The sequence below is a fragment of the Neofelis nebulosa genome, chromosome 11 (genome assembly GCF_028018385.1).
Source record: "Neofelis nebulosa isolate mNeoNeb1 chromosome 11, mNeoNeb1.pri, whole genome shotgun sequence".
NCBI classification, from domain to species: Eukaryota; Metazoa; Chordata; class Mammalia; order Carnivora; family Felidae; genus Neofelis; species Neofelis nebulosa.
In genome coordinates this window covers 70,982,630-71,004,728 of record NC_080792.1, presented here as the reverse complement: position 1 = coordinate 71,004,728, position 22,099 = coordinate 70,982,630, and the positions used below count along the sequence as shown (strand labels likewise).

Sequence of the window (22,099 nt, the reverse complement as noted above, 5' to 3'; positions counted from 1 at the left end):
GCACCCCAAGTGTGTCTGATTCTAAGTTACACTAGCTCTTTAGTGAAAAATCTGTGTGCAACAAAGATTTCTAGGTAGGAGGGTTAGTGGACTGTGTTCTGCTCCTTAACCAGGCTTGGGTGGAGAACCCCAGAGAGTGAGGTGGGAGGACCCATTACAGAAGAAGAGGAAAGAGGCTCTGAGTCCCTGGGCCTGCAGCAAAGGAGGAAAAGGAGACTGTTGGGTGGGGGGAGGGGAGTTGTGGGCAGCAGAAAGGCCCGTGTGCAATGTGCTGATGTGCATTTCTAACCTTGTCCCAAAGAGACTCCTCAAGTGGGAAGCTGAGTGGTGTGCTCTTTGGTGACATCATTGCTGCTCCTGCTAGAAACACACTACTGCAGCATTGTGACCTCTCTGGAATCATTTGTGCTCCTCTCTACTCAGAGAAAAACCCAAAAAAGTAAATTTCTAAGTATTTATTTCCCCTCTGTATTCCCAAATCTCTTTGTTGGAACATCTGTGAAATGATAAAAGCAACTTAAAATGACATGGAACCCTTTGCAAATACACAATTTGCAAACACCATAAAGACGGTCAGTGCTTGAGTTATTTTGATCAAGAACTGCTATTTCGCAGGCAAAGAAATAGAGTGGCAAATCACTCACTTGTATAAAATATTAATAAAAGTGTTCTGAAGTGTACGAAGAACACATCTCATAAAGAAATACCCTTACTCCAGGTGGGACAGCCTTGCTTCCTTGTTATTCCCTAGCCTTGGGGCCCTAGTGGAAACCATTTGCCTACCTGTGACTGAGCACACCCTTGGTTCTGCCGGGATCACAGGCTCCTGTCGAGAAGAGGGTTCATTATGAAGAAAGGAGGATACATGGGTTTAGCTGTAGGCACAGTATAAAGGAAGGGAAGGGTAGGCAAGTCTCCAACTTGTAGAATCAAAGGTGGGTGGGGGATGGGTTAAACAGGTGATGGGATTAAGAAGGGTACTTGTGATGAGCATATAACTGGGTGTCGTATGGAAGTGTCGAATCACTAAATTCTACACCCGAAACTAATATTACACTGTATGTTCGTTAACTGGAATTTAAATAAAAACTTAATTATTAGCAATTAAAAAAATAAGGAGGTTAGAAAAAGCCCAGTGTAACTTCCCTTTTATGTCTCTGCAAAGGAGTTAGAAACCAAAGACCTAGAATCCAAGACTATATACACTTGGGGAAGATTCCAGAACCCTTGTAGCTCTTTTGTTGTTTTTGTTGTCCCTATTGGGTTCACTCTATCAACATACAGTCCTGTTCTGAAACCTTTAAGACAAAAAAGGCTCATGTACTTTTCTTTACACAAGAACCACAGGTGAGGCCAGCATTGTGAAGAGACGAGGAATATGGCATCTTTGTGCACAGAGGCCAGGGTCAGAAGAGCCTCTAGGCATGAGGAACAAAGCTGGAAGAGTCAGTGTGGGCATGAAAAGAGGTGGTGAGGCCAGATGCCCCCCCCCCCCCTCCAGTTAGAGGCCTAGGTTGGAACCACCCATTTTTTCCTCTGGGGTTTGTCCAAATCTAAGCCCTCCGTGGTAATCAGCACTGATAAAGTCCCACTGAGGGAACAAAAAGATAAGAGAACAGGATCCTCCAGTGGGTCCTGAGTCACAAAATTATCAATCATCATCCTAAACATCTCCCTTACCACTAATCTATCCATTTGCTTTGGGAGAAAGCATTAGAGAAATGCCCAGGAATGCAAAGACCCAAGCATGGATTTTTCATGAATTTCCTCGGCTATATTATATGTCATAATTAATTCTGGTTTTCCTCAACATTTTCTTACACTACAGAGGTTAGTGGCCATTAACAGAGTTATAGCAGAATACTAGAAATGTCAATAAGTCTTTAAACTAAAATGAAGGTTATATGGAACACAGCCTTTTTCTATGTTTCTATGAGATTAGGTATTAAAAGTTACTGATTAGGGGCGCCTGGGTGGCTCAGTCGGTTGAGCGTCCGACTTCAGCTCAGGTCACGATCTCACGGTTCGTGAGTTCGAGCCCCGCGTCGGGCTCTGGGCTGATGGCTCAGAGCCTGGAGCCTGCTTCCGATTCTGTGTCTCCCTCTCTCTCTGCCCCTCCCCCATTCATGCTCTGTCTCTCTCTCTCTCAAAAATAAATAAACATTAAAAAAAATTTTTTTTTTAAATAAAAAAAATAAAAGTTACTGATTAAGCTACAGTTGTCTTTTATTAGGAACTTGCTGTTTGAATGGGCTCTTTTTCAGCCGTGCACAGGTCTGCAGCCCACTGATAGAAACACCATTAGGAGTTGAGTTGGATGGTCACAGGCAAACCCTGAACGTTTTATCTGCTAAAACAAGCCAAAGCCACTTTCTGATGTGCTTTTCATTCTCTGCTTTATCCTCTCCCCATCCAGGCAGCTTCATCAGCCCTGAGCAGTCTGGGCCACGTGTACACAGCCATTGGGGACTACCCCAATGCACTGGCCAGTCACAAACAGTGTGTTCTTCTTGCCAAGCAATCCAAAGATGAGCTTTCGGAGGCCCGAGAACTTGGCAACATGGGAGCCGTGTATATTGCCATGGGTGACTTTGAGAATGCTGTGCAGTGCCATGAGCAGCATCTGAAGATAGCCAAGGACCTGGGGAACAAGCGAGAAGAGGCCCGGGCCTACAGCAACCTGGGCAGTGCCTATCACTACCGGAGAAACTTTGACAAGGCCATGTCTTATCACAACTACGTGCTGGAGCTGGCACGGGAGTTGATGGAGAAGGCCATTGAGATGCGGGCCTATGCCGGCCTGGGCCACGCTGCCAGGTGCATGCAGGATTTGGAGAGAGCTAAACAGTACCATGAGCAGCAGCTGGGCATTGCTGAAGATCTCAAGGACCGGGCTGCGGAGGGGCGAGCGTCCTCCAATCTGGGTAAGGACAGGGTTGCTTGCAGGGTTTCAGGGTCAACGCCATGGGGCTGGAAATAGCTGAGGTAGCCCACTATCTCTTACAGGAATCTGTGTGTCTGTAGTCAAAAGAATCTCCGCATTGTGTGTGTTGTGTATTTCTTTTAGGTATATTTCCTTGGAGCCTGCCTGGTCTAAATCACACGGTCCTTCCTGCCATCACAGTGCTGCAAGGATTAGAATTCTGAATACTGGAAAAAACAAAACACCCCAACCTTGTAATCTGTTTAGAGAGAAGAGCAACCAGATTTATCTAATTAGAGAGAAAGAGAATGAAATCAGGATATAAAAGCTATGTTTGCTTTAAATGAAAGAGAAGCTGCTAGGAAGTCATGAATGGAAGGGGATTTGAGAAGAATTTTGTTTAAAGGGATTTCTTTACTTGGTGACTTTAATGCCACAGGAAACCGTATTTTTTCCTCAAAAGTGTGTGTATTCACAAAGGACGCTGCTAGTTTTAGGATAAATGCAAAATTATTTTTGAAAGATCTAGTTAAATAAGTTAGATTTGCAGTCACTGTTTGATAGTACTTGGTTATAATTAAGACATAAATTTGGTGGAATTTATATGTCACGGTGAGAGACAGTAAGTATTGGTAACTGGCTGCTTTTTAGAAGACACTGTTACCTTGTTTCTACTCAAACAGATGTGGATACACGATGAATGGAGGGAACAGATGCATTTGCAAGTATGAGCTGAACTCATCCCTGAGTCCCATTGTTTGTTCTGTGTCCACATGGACTCAGGGCAGGGAGAGGACAAGGAGAAGGTCGCCTTATTGCTACTAGTGTATGTTTATCAGGTATTAGTAGCAGCGGAAGGTAAAAGCCCCCTTTTCTTATGACCTACAAAACCAAGGCACCCCCTTGTCTATTTATATAATTTTAGCACTCCTCTGTCACCTCTACCTCTGCTTATTGTAACCATATGTTTCCTGAATATAGTTGTTAGAAAATGTCTGGCAGATCCCCAGAGATTACTCTGAAGATAGTATCGAGATCCGAATGAGAGTCTAGAGAGTCTGATAAGAACCGTAGAAATAAGCTCTTGACATTATATATTCATTCAGTAGATTGCAAGTATTTATTGAATCATTACTCAGTGTTGAATCCTGGAATAGTTGCCCTAGGGATAGAAATGTTAAAAAAAAAACAAAAAACTTTGCCCTCAAAGAACTTACAATTTAGTAGGGAAAATAAGACAAATACATAGGGCAACAGTGGCTTCTCTACAAGACAGTATTAGTGATGCTGGCGTTTCCGTGAAATTGCAAGAAGGAAGACCCCGAGGGCTGGGAATAGCCTGGAAACTTCTTGGAGGAGATTATAGACCTCTTTACACCTTGAATAATAGATGAGATTTGGCCAGGAATGAGATGGCATTGATGGGAAGGCATATGTAAAAGAATGGATTGGCATGTCTGAAGGACGGTGGCAGAGTACCCTTCAGGAATACACTAGAGGATGGCAGATTAGTATGAAAACTAGGCAAGAGATACGCTAGCAGAAACTCCTGAGGGTTTTGAAACGTAGGAGTAAGAAGATAGACTAGATATTTAAGGAAGGCAAGTGAGCGGCACGTAGGATAGATTGGAGGGCTTGGAACCTGGAGTTTAGAAGGCTGTGCGTATTGACCACTCAGATTTTCTTTATCATCTTGTGTCAGGTTTGATAAGTTGTATTTTCCAGAGACTTTGCTCGTTTCATCTAAGTGTTGAATTTAGTGACATTAAGTTGTTCATAATATTTTCTTATTTTCCTTCTAGTGCTTGTAGGCTATCTAGTGAGGTGCCCTCTTTCAGTTTTGTTATTGATAGTTTGTATTTTGTACCTGAAAACCACCTCACCACCGCTCCCCCCCCCCCCCCGCCCCGTTTCTGGATCATTCTACTTAGAGATTTATCAGTTTTCTTGATCTTTTTGAAGAACTGAGTTTTGCTTTTGTTAATTTTTTTATTGCTTGTTGTCTCTTTTCTATTTCACTTATTTCTGGTTTCTTTTTTATCATTTTCTTCTTGCTACTTACTTTGCTAGCTTCTTAAAGTCAAACCTCAGGTGATTGACCTTGACCTTTCTTCTTTTTAATACAAGCATTTAAAAATATAAAATTTCTTTAAACACTGCTTTACCTGCATCTAATAATTTTTGCCAGATTATGTTTTTATCTTCACTGAACTTAAAATATTTTCTAAGATCATTTGTGATTTCTCTTTACCTCCTAGATGGCTTATTTAATTTTAAATATTTTGGATTTTCCTAGACACATTATTATCATCAAATTTAGTTTATTTATTTTTAAATTTAGCTTAATTTCATTGTGGTCAGAAAACATACTTTGTAGGATTTCAGCGGATGTAATGTCATAGATGTCAGTCACAGTGGTGATGGTGCTGCTCAGGTCATCTTTGTTTTGATTTTCTTTCTTTCTTTTTTTTTTTTTTTTTTGTCTATATGTTTTGTCAATTGCTGAGGAGATTGTTAAATCTCCAATTATTATTGTGATCTTGTCTGTTTCTCCATTTGCTTCTGTGAAACATGGCTTCATAGACTTTGAAATTCTGTCATTGGACAAATGTTCATTTGTGTGTTTGTCTTCCTGACAGATTGACCCTTTTATCATTATGAAATATTTCTTTTTTTGTCAATGGTCATACCTTTTTGTCTTGAAGTCTACTTTATCTGCTACAAATATACTCACTCCTACTTTCTTATACCTGTTGTTTGTATGGTCCATCTTTTTCCATCTCTTTAATCTGTGTCTTTAGTTTGTTAACAGCAGATAACATCTAGTTTGATTTTGCTTTTTTATTGATTTTGACAATTATGGCCTCTTAATTAGAGAATTTCACTCATTTAACATTTAATGTCATTATTGATGTTATATTCAGGTCTGTCATTTTACTGTTGGTTTTCTGTTTGTCCCATTTATATTTTGTTTTCTGTTCTTCCTTTCCTACAATCTGTGGTTAATTTAATCAGATAGGTTTTATCTTAACTTGTCTATTGCTTTTTAGCTCTACCCCTTTGCATTTATTTTAGTGGTTGCTCTAAGATCGCGTTATATTATCCTTAAATTTTCACAATCTACTTTGAGCTAATACCATACCACTTCCCTTAAAATGTAAGCACCTCACAACTTTATAAACCCATTGATTCCTTACTCCCTGTTCTTTATGCTGTAGTTGTCACAGATATTACTATGTCTACATTCTTTTTAAACTTCACAATACAGTGTGGTTTTTTGTTCTATACAGTTATATTAAAGAATTAAGAGGAAATATCTTTTCTATTTACGCACTTATTTATCATTTATGGTACTTGCGGTCACTCGTAGAGATCCGAGTTTCCATCTGGTATCATTTATCTTCAGTCTAAAGAACTTCATGTAGCATTTCTTGTAGTGCAGGTGTGCTAGTGATGAGTTCTTTTCATTTTTACTTACTTTAAAATGTCTTTATTCACCTTTGTTCTTGAAGGATATTTTTGGTGGATACAGAATTCTACGTTGATGGATTTTTTTAAAAAAGCAGTTTAAAGTAGTCTTTCCATTGTTTTTTGGTCACTATTATTTTGATGATATGTCAGTAGAATTGAAAGTATGTAGAGCATGTGCTAATTCTGTCTTGATTGCTTTCAAGATTTTCTCTACTTTGGTTTTTAGCAGTTTAACTGCAATATGCCTAAATGTGGATTTCATTATATTTTTCCTTCCTCTGCTACTTTGAGCTTTAGAATCTACAGATACAGATCTTTCCCCAAACTTAGGAATTTTTTACCTATTATTTTTTCACATGTTTCTTCTTGCCCATTCCCTCTTTCCTCTGTTCATGAGACTCTGCATTACTCTTAAGTCTTTCAATATTGTGCTATGTATTACTGAGGGTCTGTTCACATTTTAAATCTTTTTTTCTCTATATTCTTCAGATTTGAAAATTTCTGTTAATCTGCCTTTAAGTTCAATAACTCTTTATTCTGTCATCTCCAGTCTGCTTTTAAACCCATCCAGTGATACCAAGTTTGAGATTCCCGAAGACTATTCTCACTTCAGACATCAACCATGACCATGGGTCTCCAAGACCACCCTCGGGTTCAGTAATTCACTAGAAAGACTCCCAGAATTCACTGACAGCTGGTATACTCATGGTTATGGTTTACTACAACGAAAGGATTCAAAGTCAGCCAAGGGAAGAGACACATGGCAGCACAGTTCTAAGCAGGAGGCTTTCCGTTGTCTTCTCCCAGTAGAGTCACAGACAGTGCCAGTGCCTGAAAAGCAACAATATCTGACAATATGCACAGACTATTATCAACCAGAGAGGCTCACTTGAGCCTCGCTGTCCAGTTTTGATTGGATCTTGGTCTCATAGATAGGTTGACCACCTGCTTGGGCGATCTTCATTTCCAGCCCGCCAAAGGTTGAGCTGAAAAGCCCCACTGTAAATCACACGGTTAGCATCAACTATTTGGCAATGGTCAACACCCTCACGTAAACAAAGACACTCTTAGAGCATTCTAAGGGCTTAGAGATTGCTTCCCAGAGCTGAGGGTAAAGTCCAGACCTCTCTTTGGGCAAGGTTCATTCTTTACTGCGTAAGTGAATTTTTTATCAGACACATATTGTATTTTTAGCTTTAGAATTTCCATTTGTTTCTATTAATAAACATTTCAGTTTTTCTGCTAAGATTTATGTTTGTTCACTACATCTATTTTTCATGTACATAGCCAAGCCTATTTATTACAAAAGCTTTTAAAACCTTGTTTGCTAATCCTATGTGAGTCACCTCAGAGTTAGACCCCGTTATTTTTTAGATCCAGTATAGTTAACATACAGTGTCGTGTTAGTTTCAGGTGTACAATATAGTGATTCAACCATTCTATACATTACTGCGTGCTCCTCATGGTGAATATACTCTTAATCCCCTTCACCTGTTTCACCTACCTCCCCACCTGCCTTCCCTCTGGTAACCATCAGTTTGTTGTCTGTAGTTAAGAGTCTATTTCAGAGGTAGACCCTATTGATTTCCTGTTGTTAATGTTGTTTTATAACAGCTTTATTGAGATATAATTCACATACTGTGCAGTTTACCCAATTAAAGTGTATAATTCAGTGGTTTTTAGTATAGTCACAGAAGTGTGCATTGATTGCCTTTTGTTTTGAATATGAGTCACATTTAATGTTTCTTTGTATATTTAATAACATGGGATTATATCCAATATTGTGAATGTTACTTTAGAGAGACTATGGATTCTGATATATTTCTCTTAACAGTATTTTGTTGTTGTTGATCTTTTACCCGTTAACTTGGCTTAATTCAAGCTCCAAATTCAGTCTTTGTGGTGGGCTGCAGCTGAAATCTGTGTTCTGATCTTTTAGCTTTAACTGGGCTGCTTAGATTCAGCCTTGCACATGCATATTTCAGGAGATAGAGATCGGGGTAGAATTTATACTCAGAATTCAAGGCTTCCCACTGTGGCTCATTCTTCTAGTTCTTCAAGCCAGTAACATTGTGTTTCTACCTGTGTTGTAGCCTGACCACATGTCACTAATTGGGACTTTCCCTCTGGCCAAGACACTCCCCCCCCCCCCCCAAAAAAAAAAAAAGGTTCCCTGGCGTTTCAAAAATAGGAGACTTAACCAATGCTATTCCTTTCTTCAAAGGGTCAACTCCAACCCTCCTACAGTTCCTCACTGATTTTGGTTACACGGTGTCTCTTTGTGGATTCCTCCCCCTGCATCCCTCCCAGCCACTCCCTACCCCCTGAGACCTTATAACTATAAAGTTGGGCTTCATATAGACGTGGGCTGGTCTGAAAGACCCTTCTCCTCCATTACTGGTGGAGCTCCTCCTATTCATTTTGGACCATTAAAGTTTGCCTTGGGCACCTTTGTCCCCTGGAAAGATCAACAGTGATCTCCTCATGGCTGAGTTGAGAGATCTTTTGACAGTTCTAAATTTCCCTAGTCATATGCAGCATTTGTATGCTCAAACTTTTCCTTGAAATTCTCTCCTCTTATATTGTCTGTGAAGCACTGCCCTCCTGATTTTCTTCTTGACTGCTCTTTCTGGACCTTTTACATTGGCTTTTATTGTCCCTCTTTTTTTAAAAAAAATAAGCAATTAAAAAAAGTTACAAAAGTGATACTCACTTCTGTTAAAAAAAAAAATCTTATGATACCAAAGTGTATAAAGTAGAGAAAGGTCCACCTTCTTACATTATTTACCTTCCCTGTTCCACTTCTCACAGTTAACCACTGTTAACAATTTGGTTAGAATCTTTCCAGACCTTTTTAGTATGTACATAAACACGTGGCAATACAATCCTATGTATAAATATACACATGTCTACAGATTATTCCTTTTTTTCCAAAACTTCCATCATAGTACATAGACTTTCCTACAGCCTGCTTTTTTTATTCTACCTTCTAAGGCCTTTCTCTGTGTCATTCAGATAACCTACCTTATTTTTAACGGTTCCTTTCCATTGTATTGCCATTTGTTAAATATGGGAGTTCTTGTCTTTTGTTCCTTGATTGTTTTCTGTTCTTTCTTTGTATATCTCCCTTTACTATTTTTACCAGCGTACCTTCAACTACAGCTTTAGTGTACATTGTTTCTTAATCCATATGCACCAGCGCGGACCTCCTGCCTGAGCATCATTTTCAAATTTCCATTGGCCTGGCGGATACTCCTTCCGATTTTCATGCTGATCTGTCAGAGTTAGTGAGTCCAGATGTGAAGTATCTTTGTCCTACATTGAATTCTTCTAGCTTCTCCAAGTTTGGTGATGACAGCCTTACTCCTCTGGCTATCTGTACTAATTTTCTATTGCTGCTGTAACAGCCACAAACTTAGTGGCTTAACACAAATTTATTTTATCAACAAGGCTGGTTTCTTCTGCAGGCTCGAGGGGACCGTCAGCTTCCAGTGGCTGCCTGGATTCCTTGGCTTGTGCCTCTTACTCCACGTACAGCGTGCAGCATTCCTTTCCGCTTCTGTCACTGCACTGCCCTCTCTGCCGCCCCGACTCCTTTCGCATCCCTCTTACAAAGACTGTCGTGATTACATCAGACTCACCTGCACAATCTAGGACAGTCTCCTCACCTCAAAACCCTTAATTTAATCACACCTGCAAAGGCCCTTTTGTCATATAAAGTGACATTCACAGGCTCTAGGAACTAGGACGCGGACATATGGGGGCGGGGGTGGCATTATTCAGCCTGTCTTAGAAATCTAAAATCATCTCTGATTTCTTCCCTTTTTTTCTCAGTTGACTGACAGTCTAACAGTTGTCAAACAAATATTCTCATAAGGGTTCTTTTCTTTCATTGTCCCTTCCTGGTTGCCCAGGTGGCTGCATTAGCCTACTAGTTGGGTTTTCCTTACCACCATGCCCTCCCTTCCATGTTTCCTCCACCCCACACATCAGTATGAGACCGATTCTCCCAAAACTGCTCTGCGGGTAGTAGTTACTACACATTGCACGCAACATTGTGGTCAGGGTCCTTACCTTAAAGTGGGGTTTGTCACGATTTCTAGTATTTAATTGCACTGTTCCTCTGTACATACTATTTACTTTCCCTGAAATTGGGCTTTTCCACCTTCCCTTATCTCACCACACTGGCTGTGCTCTTATCCTTTACTATATTTCCTCAAGCTGTTTTTTCCACTTAGGGCTTTTGCATCCCTATCTTGCTTGTCTAACGTTTACCCATCTTTTTTTTTAGGATCATTCTAAATACTGTTCACTACTTGAAGTCTCTTGATAAAAAGTAAATCTTTCTCTCATCTCAGCCCTAGGAACACTTTCAAAATTTCTCTTATTTATATTCAATCACAAATTTTGGTTATTTGTGTACTTGTATAGGTACCTCTACTGGATTAGAACTCAATGGAAGTATGAAGAGCATTCTATCTACAGTCTCTGTATCACTGAGTAGAACCCCTATAACTATATCTACATAGTGGATACTCAGTAAATGCTTATATAGTTAGATTGAATGAGTGAAAGCTTACCCCCAGATGTTGTGCCCAGATGATTGGAGGAAGAGTGGCGCCTTTAAAAGAAACAGGAAGGCTGAGAGGAAGAACTAGTTTGGGGAAGCAGGTGATGTTTGGTTTTGTGCATGTCCCATATGCATTTCTCTCACTTAATGTAACATGATTAAATGCTACTGGAAAGAGGTATTAAGAGGGCATCATCTCAATGGCATTATAAGATGAAGACAGAAAACCAGCCACCTTTTTTTCCTGACTGAGTTAGGATCACAGAGGGTAGAGGGGATCCAGGTTGAGGTTAGGGAGAAGAGAGCTTCAGGACGTGGAGGACATATCACTTTGATATCACAGAAGCCAAGGACAATGAGATTTGAACCATTAAGGTTTTCTGACAATAGAAACTTCCTGTGCACATCTGAGGGGGAAGTGGCTAGAACTTGTGGAGATGGAGAGGAGAAGGTAGAGAAGACAAGAAATCTTTGTCCTTGGTGTTCAGCATGTACTGATATTTATTATCCACCTTTATTTATTTTAAGATAAAAGAAGTAGAAATGACTTAGACTCTTCAAATTTCTTATGAACAATAACGAATAGCCTAGCTGTTTTCTAAGCATGTGTCTTTGTGAAAATAATGTTAATGCTAATTTTGGCTTAGAAAATGTCCACCTTTTCTTTTATACTCAAAACAACTGTAGTCGCATGACAGTACTTCTGTAGCCTCTGGGTTTTGGTGGCCTTCTTTATGATCCTAATTTAGGCACTTTGGAGTCAGATCTCAGGCAGTAGAGTAGGTCACTGGAACAAAGCCTCAGTTAAAGTCCTCAGTCATCATCCTAGGTCTTCTCATTCACTGGGGACAATTGCCTCTCATCTTACTTGGGGTGAGCTACAGTCAGGAAAGTGAGAAGGGAGACCACTAAAAGGATGGCTAGTTTCAGCTTTTCTTTCCTTCCTCCTTCCCTTCCTTTCTCTTTCCTTCCTTTTTTTCCTTTTCTTTGTTTTTTTTCTCTCTTCCTCCCCTCCCCTCCCCTCCCCTCCCTTCCCCTCCCCTCCCCCCCTCCCCTCTCGTCTCTTCTCCTCTCCTCCCTCTTTTCCCCTCTCTCTCTCCCTCCATTATAGCCTTCCTTCCAGATGAGGGTGACCTCTTAGTTTGCCACTATGCCCCTGGAATATGTATAAAGGTGAACACATTTCAGAAGCTACTTCCCACATACAACAGTGTCCAGGCTGGTTTTGTTTCTAGTATTGGGTCAAATATGAGAGAGAGAGAGAGACCCCATCAAATCCTGGGGTCAAATATCTGATAATCCATCTATGGAAAATAATTGAAATTTAAAAAAATAACTGTCCCTTTTTAGTCGAAAAGACAGATCTAGAAGGTAGCTTCTTTGGGAGAGAAAAGGAAATGGTTCATGAATTCATTTGTTCATTTAATCATTCATTCTTTTGTTCAACAAACATTTATTGAACATTAGTTATGAGATAGGCACATTAGTGCCTACATTTTAATGAGAAAAACCAATGTAGTTCTGGCCCCTATGGAGCTTATGGTTTTCCATCTAACAAGCATGTACTGAGACCTACTCTATGCCACATTTGCATTCACTTTCATATTTAATCCTCTCCACAAACCTATGAGGTCAGGAGTATTAATTAATTTTACATCTGAGAAAATCACAGCCCAGGTAGGTTAAAAAAACTCGATCCATTTAGTCTCAGGAGATCCATAGTGTGAAAGACTCATTAAGATCTCATAAAATAATGCTTGGCCTTTTTGTACCATGTTTTCAAACCATCCTGGGAGTCACGTGTCAGAGTAAAAGTTTGGTAGCACTTCTGGCGGGTATACGTCAGGCCTCTCATTTGCAGTGCAGCAAATGATAAATGATAATCGCCAGAAGCGCTGACTTTCAGCTGTTCTAATTCTAAGATTTAAGAAATGTCACCTAAATAACTATATTTAAAAATTAAATTTTGGCAACGTGAATCAGAAAGTTCTGAATCCCCAAGGAGAGGGGGAACAACACCATCATATAGGTCTACATAATAGATGCACCTATTGTACCTTAATTATATATTATTCCTGAATAAATTTTATGAATTAAATCATGACTATGAAGATATGTAGAACTCAGTATTCTAAAAAATCTTATGATAAATTTACTTTGTATATGAAAAAATATTCTATAACCTGGCACTCACTCTATTTCATCTGTTTTTCACATTTCAATTTTTATGTGTTGGAGAGAGGGAGAGAGACCTGGCTTTATAAGTAAAATGTTTATAATAATTGTGGGTAGTAATTAATTTACACTAATTGAGTGTTTTCTTTGGAAATCCACAGTGTGATTTATGGGGCCATCTTCATTTTTTTTTAACTTCTTTTTAATGTTTGTTTATTTTTTGAGACAGAGAAAGAGAGAGAGAGCATGAGCAGAGAAGGTGCAGAGAGAGAGGGAGACACAGAACCCGAAGCAGGCTCCAGGCTCTGAGCTGTCAGCCCAGAGCCTGATGCGGGTCTCGAACCCACAAACCCATGAGATCATGATCCAGCCAAAGTTGGACACTTAACTGACTGAGCCACCCCGGTGCCCCATATGGGGCCATTTTCAAAATAACTGCTCAAGATGCCAAAGGGTCTTTGAGACATCCCTTAGAAGTTCTTGGCATGGCAATGTGATTTCACCATATTTGTGTTTTACAGCACTTGTTGGTCTTTCTAATAGCCCTGTGAAGTAAACTATTGTTATTCAGAGATTACCGAATGTTTGTGCCTCACCCAAGATTATAGAGTAAGAGGCAGACTTGAGGCTGGACTTCAGGTCTCTGATTTCCATGTCCACAGACCCTTCTGTGAGAGAACATACCCACTAGAAGGGTGGACTCCAGTAAGGAACTATGCTAGGATTACCCCGCCTAGGGCTCAAAGCCAATGATGCTTCCTCTTCTGCACACCATCCCCCCCACCCAACCCGTCTAGTAGAAGATGGAAAAGAAGAGGCACCACTAGAAGGGTTATAGGTCACCTTGAAGCAGTGGTCCCTGCTTGTGCCCAGGGACAAAACAGCAAATGCTCCTAGAGAAGTATAGGCACCATCAGAACGGAAGAGCCCTTTCTTCTCTTTTCCCAGAGAAGCTGTTGTCTATTGAGTACTTGCACTGAGATAGACACTTTGCATACATTATTTCATTCTCACTACAAAGCTGTGTGGTAGGCATAGAAGGAAAGATGCTGGCTCAAATTCAGTGGCAAGATCCAAACTCAGGTCCATACGCTGTCCTTTAATACAGCTCACAGGCCCCCTCTGGGACCCACACATTCACTGAGCAGTTAGTTCTGCTTGAGAAGTGTAGCTGAGACTACACAGATCGTCAGAATCTAATAATGTCCATGATATAGGAAGCCAAAGCATGCACCTCTGCTTTCCATTCAAAGCAGTTCCTGTTAAGTGTCATGAAAAGGGGAAATGTAAATAGCAAAAAAAAAAAAAAAAAAAAAAAAAGTGACCCAGAGATGGAAAAAGATATTTCTAGACATCTAAAAGAAAGTAACAGGAATGTGCTTTCCCTGCCTGAAAGGAAAAATGAGAAATGGGGAGCATCAACCAAGACAGGAGTTTTTCTGATCAAGCACCAGAGGATTCACGGAAGATGATTCAGACCCTCATTAAGGTTGTGACATGCATATCCCGTGCTGTGCCCCACACCTATCAGTGCCTAATAAATATTAATAATATTTACTCTCTACTTTAGGTCAAGATTTGTCACCCTGCTTGTCTAGACATTGCTATTTAAAAGGAGCTGTGATTTGCTTACAGATACAGTGCATCTGTAAACATGTGAGCAGAGGCAGACGGGGCGGTAAATCTTGGTCAGAGCCGCACTTTGGACCGTTGCAGGAGAGGCTGCAAAACTGTTGTTGGAATAATGAAGTGGATGCTTGCTGCCAGATCCCAGAGTTCTGTCTCCAGCAGGCAGAGTCTCGCAGTAAATTAGCTTATGTTTCAGCTTGGCAGTTGGCACTTGGTTCATTTGTAGATGCTAATTGTAATCTGATGTTATCAGCAGCAGGTAATTGAAATGGGCTTGATGAATTACTTAATTTCTTTTAATAGCTGAGTCTTCAAGAACTGAATAAAGAAGATAAGGTGATCCGGAGGAAAATACAACAGCTCTATCTTTCTAATTAGTGCTTGGAGCTTTTTTCTTCTTTACACAAATGATTATGAACATGTGAGGCTGAATAGGTTTATGAGTCAAAAGCCCCCATGGGGGCATTTCCCATTAGGCAGCCCAGCCCTGAGCATTGATAACACTTCTGTTAGGACTTCAGAGAGGAACCCTTGAGTGATCACTTTGAAGAACATTGATTTCTGAACACAGTTGTGTTTTCGCAGACTTAGGTGGGCACCGCCTGCCAGGAGCACTGCCACTTTGGCACACGTCCTACTTTCGGTTCCTCTTCTGTGGCTGTTTCCTGTGAACGGTGCTGCCTGGCACCACACGGTGAGCAGGGAAGCCTCACAATGATGTTAGTCATGGGCTCCTGCCACCCACACCTGGTGCTGGCACCTCCCACACCTGCCTGTCCCTGAGTCTTTCCATCTGTAGCCGTTCCTTTGTTACCCCTTGCTTTGCCAGCAGCGATGGGTGCAGATGTGACCCTGGGTCCTGCCATCTGTGCCGGGCGCTGCACGCTGGACCCTGTTACGTGACGGCGATGAGCTTTGGGGTCTTTCTTCCAGAATCACTTGGCTCTGCTCTTAGTTTCCTGTTGGTTCCTTAAGGAAGCCATCTGTTTGGGGTGACTTTGGAGGAATTTATGTCTGACCAATTTTTTCTTCAGAAAATTGAAAGAACAGCAGAAAAGGTAGAGTATTAGAATCGGGCCTCTTAGACATGAGATGGCATGGCATGTGATTGTTCAGACCGTCTCTGTGGTTCTCCGGCCCGGTGGGTTCTGTTTACAGACATCTTTGCGTTAGAGGTGCAGACTCCAGGTCTCTAAGCCTCCGCCAGGATTGTGGCCGTGAGTGCCTTTGCTGGGAAGTGCATTGCAGGGATCCTGGTAGTGTGCTGCTTCCTGATCTGAATGGTAGTTATGTGGCTCTGCTCACCTTGGGAAAATGTGCTGAATTGTATGCCTGCAATCTCATACCTTTCTGACAAAATGTTATACTTTAAAGGTTTACTTTTAAAAACACATTGCATTCAGGGGTAGAGTGCACCTGGAAATGTACGTCTTTCTTGATTCCACCCAGGCCCGTGGCTTTCACTACCATGCACCACCTTCCCAAACCCAGACCTCACCGCCTTTTTTTTTTTTTTTTAATGTTTATTGATTTATTTTGAGAGAGAGAGAGAGAGAGAATGAGAATGAGTGGGGGAGGGGCAGAGAGCCATCAGACCTCCTTCTGAGATACCCATCTATTCCTGCTTCCCACACACACTCATCCAGAGGCCCCAAAGAGGTCTCTCTGCAAGTCTGTGACCTCATGTTGTGTGTTCCCTTTTTCTGAACATGGCAATGCAATCTCAGTGCCCAACCCAGAAATCTCAGAGTTCTCCTGGGATCCCTGCCTCCTTCCCTCATGGCCCAGACCTGCTTGGTCAAAAGTCCTGAGGATTCTGCCTCTCCATACAACTTGCATCTGCAAGACTGTGTTTTCAGACTCTTGTCATCTCTTGCCTGGGTCATTACAGCATTTTCCTCCATGTTGGTCTCCTAGTTTCTCCAGATTATTTTCCGCATTTCTTCCATGGTAACCCTCTCAAAACCCCAACTGCTCAAGGCTCAATCTTATCAAATCATTTCTCTACTTACAACCCTGCAGTGGATCCCCATTAACTTCAGGATGAAGTCCAAAATCCTACGCCTGGTGTGAGATTTTATATATATATATATATATAGTATATATGTATTACATACATACACATATTGTGTATATGATATACATATCTGCCCCCAGTTCCTGGCACAGAGCACCTAAAACTCATTTAATTCCATACATGATAAGAACACTATGAGCACCTTTGTTCTAATGAGGTGACTGAGTGAACTGGATGGCTCCTGGATGGGGGCCTCATGACCAGAAAGACCAGGCCAAGAAGAGAAGGTTGTAGTTTTCAGTGCCACCTAGAGAGTAGGGAGGGGCTGGAAATGAAGTTAATAATTGATCATGCTGACCAGAGGGAGCCTCCATAAAATCCCCGTGGTAGGGGGTTTCAGAGAGCTTCTGGGTCAGTGAACATGTCCATACCAGGAGAGTGATGCACCCCAACTCCAGGGGGACAGAAGCTCCTGGGCTTGGGACCCTCCCAGACCTGCCCTGTGTATCCCTTCATCTGATTGTTCATCTGTGTTCTTTATTGTATCTTTTAATACGCTGGTAAATGTAAGTAAGCGTTTCCCTGAGTTCTTGCTCTAGCAAGTTAATCAAACCTGAGGAGGAGCTCGTGGGGAACGGCCAGCCCGTAACCGGCCGGTCAGCAGCACAGGTGGTAACCTGAGCTTGCAGCTGGCGTCTGATGTGGGCCTGGGGGGCAATCCTGTGAGACTGAGCCCTTCCTTACCTGTGAGGGCTGACGCTGTCTCTGGGTGGATCGTGTCAGAGTGACATTATAGGACATCCAGCTGGTGTCAACGACTTGCTTATCATTTTGGGGAAAACCCCCTACACGTTTGGTGACCAGAAGTGTCTGAAGTCTGTTCTGTGTGAGTAGTAAAGGAGGCTCCGAGGAGAGAAACACAAAAATGAACGACTGGATTTTTCCATATGTAGGAAGGATAAAACCGAGTTTCTCTGTTTATACCTGGCATGTGTATTTTTCGACAGCCCTCAGCATTCAAAGGAATGGTATTGAGCACCTACTGTGTACCAGAACCAGCCAGTGGCTGTTTGGTAGACAAACCAGGCAATTCGAGTGCTCACAGGGAAAGTACTTTGTGATTTCAGAAAGGATTACGGGGGTGTAAACTTAATAGGGAGGCGGGTTGTCAGAATACTCTTCTGTGAGGAACTGGCCCCCGTTCATCTCACTGATGCCATTTTCTGCCATTATCACCCCTCACACTCATTGCTCTCCAAACCTCTGAGCACTTTTATACCTCCATGGCTTTTCTCACGTCATTTCTTCCACCCTGAATATCTTTCTCTTTCTGTCAAGCTTTTGAAGTCTTATTTATTTGTTCATACTTCAGACAGATGTCCTATACTCTTAATCAAGCCCCCCAGGCTCTTCTAGGAAATTTGGTGTTCCCCTTATGTTTTGTGCTTGGCACTTATTAAGTATTATCATTATTTACCAACTAGATCATAAATGCCAAGAATAGGTAAGGTATGTATCTTAAATTTTTTGTGTCCTTATTACCTAGTGTCCAATGTTTGGTCCACAGTAGGCATAGCGCATGTTGTAATTTGGATGGATGAAGGATGGTGAGAGCCAAGCACTATGGAAAATGCCTGGAGTTACTAACTGGAGTCTGAAGTCCAAATAATTTCTCACCTCTTTCGTATTTACTGTGTTCATCCATTTGTGCCTTACTGCTCCCCTTAAGTTCCGATATCGTTCCGGCTGCCTCTGATCCCATTGCCAAGAAGGCTAATTCTGGGAAACAATGGCAGTTTCTGTATATTTTATATTGGACCTTCACATTCTCATCGGTGTAAATGATCACTAAAACTCTTTATTGCTCTAAAAAGTTGAAACTCTACGATCTTTTCATGGAAAGACAATGTATATGGAAGCTGGAACTTGATTCCTAAAGCCTTTTAAATGAACCAAAAATATAATCAGCTTGAGAAATAGTGAAACCAGCAGGCAGTGATTAGGTTTTATGATGCCATTTTAATTTTACTCCCCGCAGTTAGGAGGAATACTGAATCGAGCAGATTTTTCTCTTTCTTTTACACAGTCCTTCTCCCGATAGCTAAATGAGACAGTCTGATTAGCCGGCTAACTAAATAATATATTAACCGTTTTGGATCTTCAGCCAAGAAGTTTACAAAGCAAGGCCCTTTGTGCAGGTTTGAAGAACCCTAATATTTGTTACTTTTGGACAAGAAGATCACTAGAGTATCACACTGTTTCTTCTTTTAAGTACATGAACTTAATGGTCTATTCTCTGCATTTAACACTTAGCCTTAGGAAACTGATACTAGCTGTACTTTTTAGGTATTCAAATAACAGGTTTCATAGAGAATGTATGAAAAGGCCTTTGTGATCTCTCCAACACACCCTTGAAGTAGCACAGAAGTCATGATAATGATGAAAGCAGTGACACTCCTGGAACTCCTCCAGTGTGCTAGCGCTGTACTTGATGTAGCTTCTTCGGCAGTGTTTTATTAGCTCACTTAAAAATTCACAAAACCTAAAGAACAGAGAGGTTAGTTGTCAAAGGTCCCCCGGAAAGTGTGTGGCAGAGCTGGGCTTTGAGCCCAGAGCCGTCTGAACCTAGATTCCGCGCTCTTTACATCATGCCCCACTGCCTCTCTAAAGCGAATGCCGAAAATTATTTAGGAAAAAGCTAAAGCTCTAGCACTTTTGAGTGACTAGGACCATTTGACATTGTAACTGGAAAAAATGGAAACTGAGCATTTCCCTTCATCCACGGCTTCTTTTCAGTCTCACTCATCCCGCTTTCTACGGGACACGCATACCACACCTACAGACTGAACGCAGGGCAGAAGTGTGGCTGCTCACATACCTCAGCCTGAACTCTCCTCTCTTTTCCAGCATGAAATCCACAAGAGGCTCAAGTGTTTAAGACTCTCTTCAGCATAATTAGTAATTTCTTGGTGCCGTCAAAACGTAGCTTTCACCAAGAGCCATTTTCAGCATGTTGTTCCGCAAATTCTTCTTAAGGCTGCCTCTGACACAGCAGAAATTGCATTTGTTGAATTGGATTAAAGCTGGAATGCAACTTCTAGTGGGTATTGCTGACTCAGCGTGTCCCCACTTGACTCTGAAACAGCTTTGTTAGCTCCTGAATACAGGCACTCAGTTTTCAATGAATTTTATAAAGTGGTCCTTTCTGCCCTCCTTTGAAGAGTTAAGTTACTTGGGGAAGTGAACGCTTTCATTTTCTAGTAAAGATTACATTGGTGCCATTTAAAATGTTTCCAAGAGCAATTAAAAAGTGAAGTAAATGCTTTGTTGTTATGTGTCCAATGTGCTTGTAAAGCAAGCCCTCATCAGAACAACCCCACTGGCAAAAAAGTAACGGATTTGCGTTCTTGAGCCAGAATGTCAGAGTTGGCCACTTATTGGAAACAACCGCAATTCTGTAATTGCATTTCCTTGATTCAGATGGAAGGTCCCATCAAATCCATTATCTAATACCGAATAAGACAAAGACAGCTTATAACATGGCCCAGCTGTTGGAGTGCTCTGGAGGGAGATATAATATGCTCTGTGACTCAGTAAGCAGAAGGTAATGGACTAAAAGTTATCAAGCCCTTCACAACAAGGAGATCTGGAGTTTAACCAGAAATTTCAGACTGTCAACCTTAACAAAACAGATGGTGTTCTCCAGTTCACAGCACCATCCGGCGAGCTGGCATGTCTGCCTTGACAACTCCTGGTGCTTCTTAAATGCCTAATGGAGAAAGACACCCTCTTTGTCATCAGTGAAGAACCTGCCCTACTTTGTGTGTGACAAAGGGAGTCAGAAGTACCTATGTGCTAAATCCTTTGGTAAATATGCCTTTATGACCTTTCTCCCCTACTCCCTTTCTGCCCTCTGATGCGGTGATGTTCTGTGTAAGAATCCTTTCGGACTGTTCTTTTTCCTTCCTGGTACCATAGAAACCACTGAGGTTGTATGCTGGTTTCTCCATTTTGATCACTGAGATGTGCCATTCACAGGTGGCTCGTCTTCACTGCTAACACTACAGGCTTTTACAGTATAGTACAGCAAGGATGACTGTGTAATTTGTCAGCGGGACAGTCCCAGGCACCCCCGGGATACAGGATATAGAGTCACCCTGCATCTAGCATGCTTATGAAACACCTGACTGTTGGAGTCAGATGGCCTGACTTTGGATCCCAACGATGCCACTTACGGGCTTTGTGATATTGGACAATGTGCTCAGTTGTTCTCTGCCTTGGTTTCTTCATCTGTGAAATCAGCATAATTATAGCACCATGAGTTAATATGCATAAAGCCCTTAGAACAATGCCTGGCACATAATAAATGCTCAAAAATATAATCACTATCATCATCATAGTTTTCTATTATGTGTGGGAGGAGTATACCATTTGTTAATCCAAAACTAAGATGCTAAGAGAAAGGTGAAAATACTACTGAAATCCATAGCATTTCTTACCCTTCGGACAATTCTGACCCATTGAAAGTTGAAGGTGGTTATCAAGGACCAGCAGCACATTTTATTTCTTCATCTCTTTTTTCCCCCCTCCAGCTTTCTTGAGACAGGATCGTCGACACGTCAACTGTTGTATAGGTTTAAGGTGTACGATGTGATTATTTGATACGTGTATATATTGTGAAATGTTTTACCACGATGAGGTTAGTAAACACACCCTTCACCCCACACAGCCACCGTTTTGTTGTTATGCTGAGCTCATTAAAGCCCTACACTCACCGCAGGTTTCAAGTGTACAGGATAGTGTGGATGACAGTAGTCATTGTGCTGTACATTAGATACTCACACTTATACTTATAACTGACCAAAGTCTCTCCACTTCCCCCACCCCTCAGCCCCTGGCAACCACTATTATCCTCTGTTTCTGTGAGTCTGATATTTCTAGACTCCACATATAAGTGAGATTATACAGTATTTGTCTTGCTCTGTCATTTCACTTAGCATAATGTTCTCAAGGTCCATTATGTTGTTGCAAGTGGCAGGATTTCCTTCTTTTTTATGATTAACATTCCATTACGTATGTACATGTAATATATATAAGTACAAAATTAATAATATATGTTGTATATAATTCATATGTCAATGTAAAACATATTTTTAAATATATATTTTGTATATATTTTTATATATTACATGTGTTATGCATTTATTATATATTTTACATATATAATACATTTTCTTTATCCATTCACCCATCGGTGGATGCTTAACTATTTTCTTTGTCTTGACTATTAAGAATAATGCTGTAATGAACCTGG

At 41.1% G+C, this 22,099-nt stretch overlaps 1 protein-coding gene and 1 long non-coding RNA gene across 5 annotated transcripts in view; one reads left to right on the top strand and one right to left on the bottom strand.

Annotated features, from left to right (window-relative positions):
* Positions 1-22,099, top strand: part of TTC28 (tetratricopeptide repeat domain 28) — a 637,046-nt gene that overhangs the window by 456,027 nt on the left and 158,920 nt on the right. For all 4 annotated transcript variants that reach the window (XM_058693130.1, XM_058693129.1, XM_058693128.1 and 1 more), the window contains one exon: positions 2,417-2,924. In XM_058693130.1, coding sequence (XP_058549113.1) covers positions 2,417-2,924 — 508 coding nt within the window. The remainder of the gene's footprint in view (positions 1-2,416; positions 2,925-22,099) is intronic.
* Positions 18,785-20,701, bottom strand: LOC131490613 (uncharacterized). Its single transcript, XR_009251152.1, has 2 exons — positions 19,664-20,701; positions 18,785-19,327 (listed from the first exon to the last, which is right to left on the bottom strand). It is a non-coding gene; the product is annotated as an uncharacterized LOC131490613 (long non-coding RNA).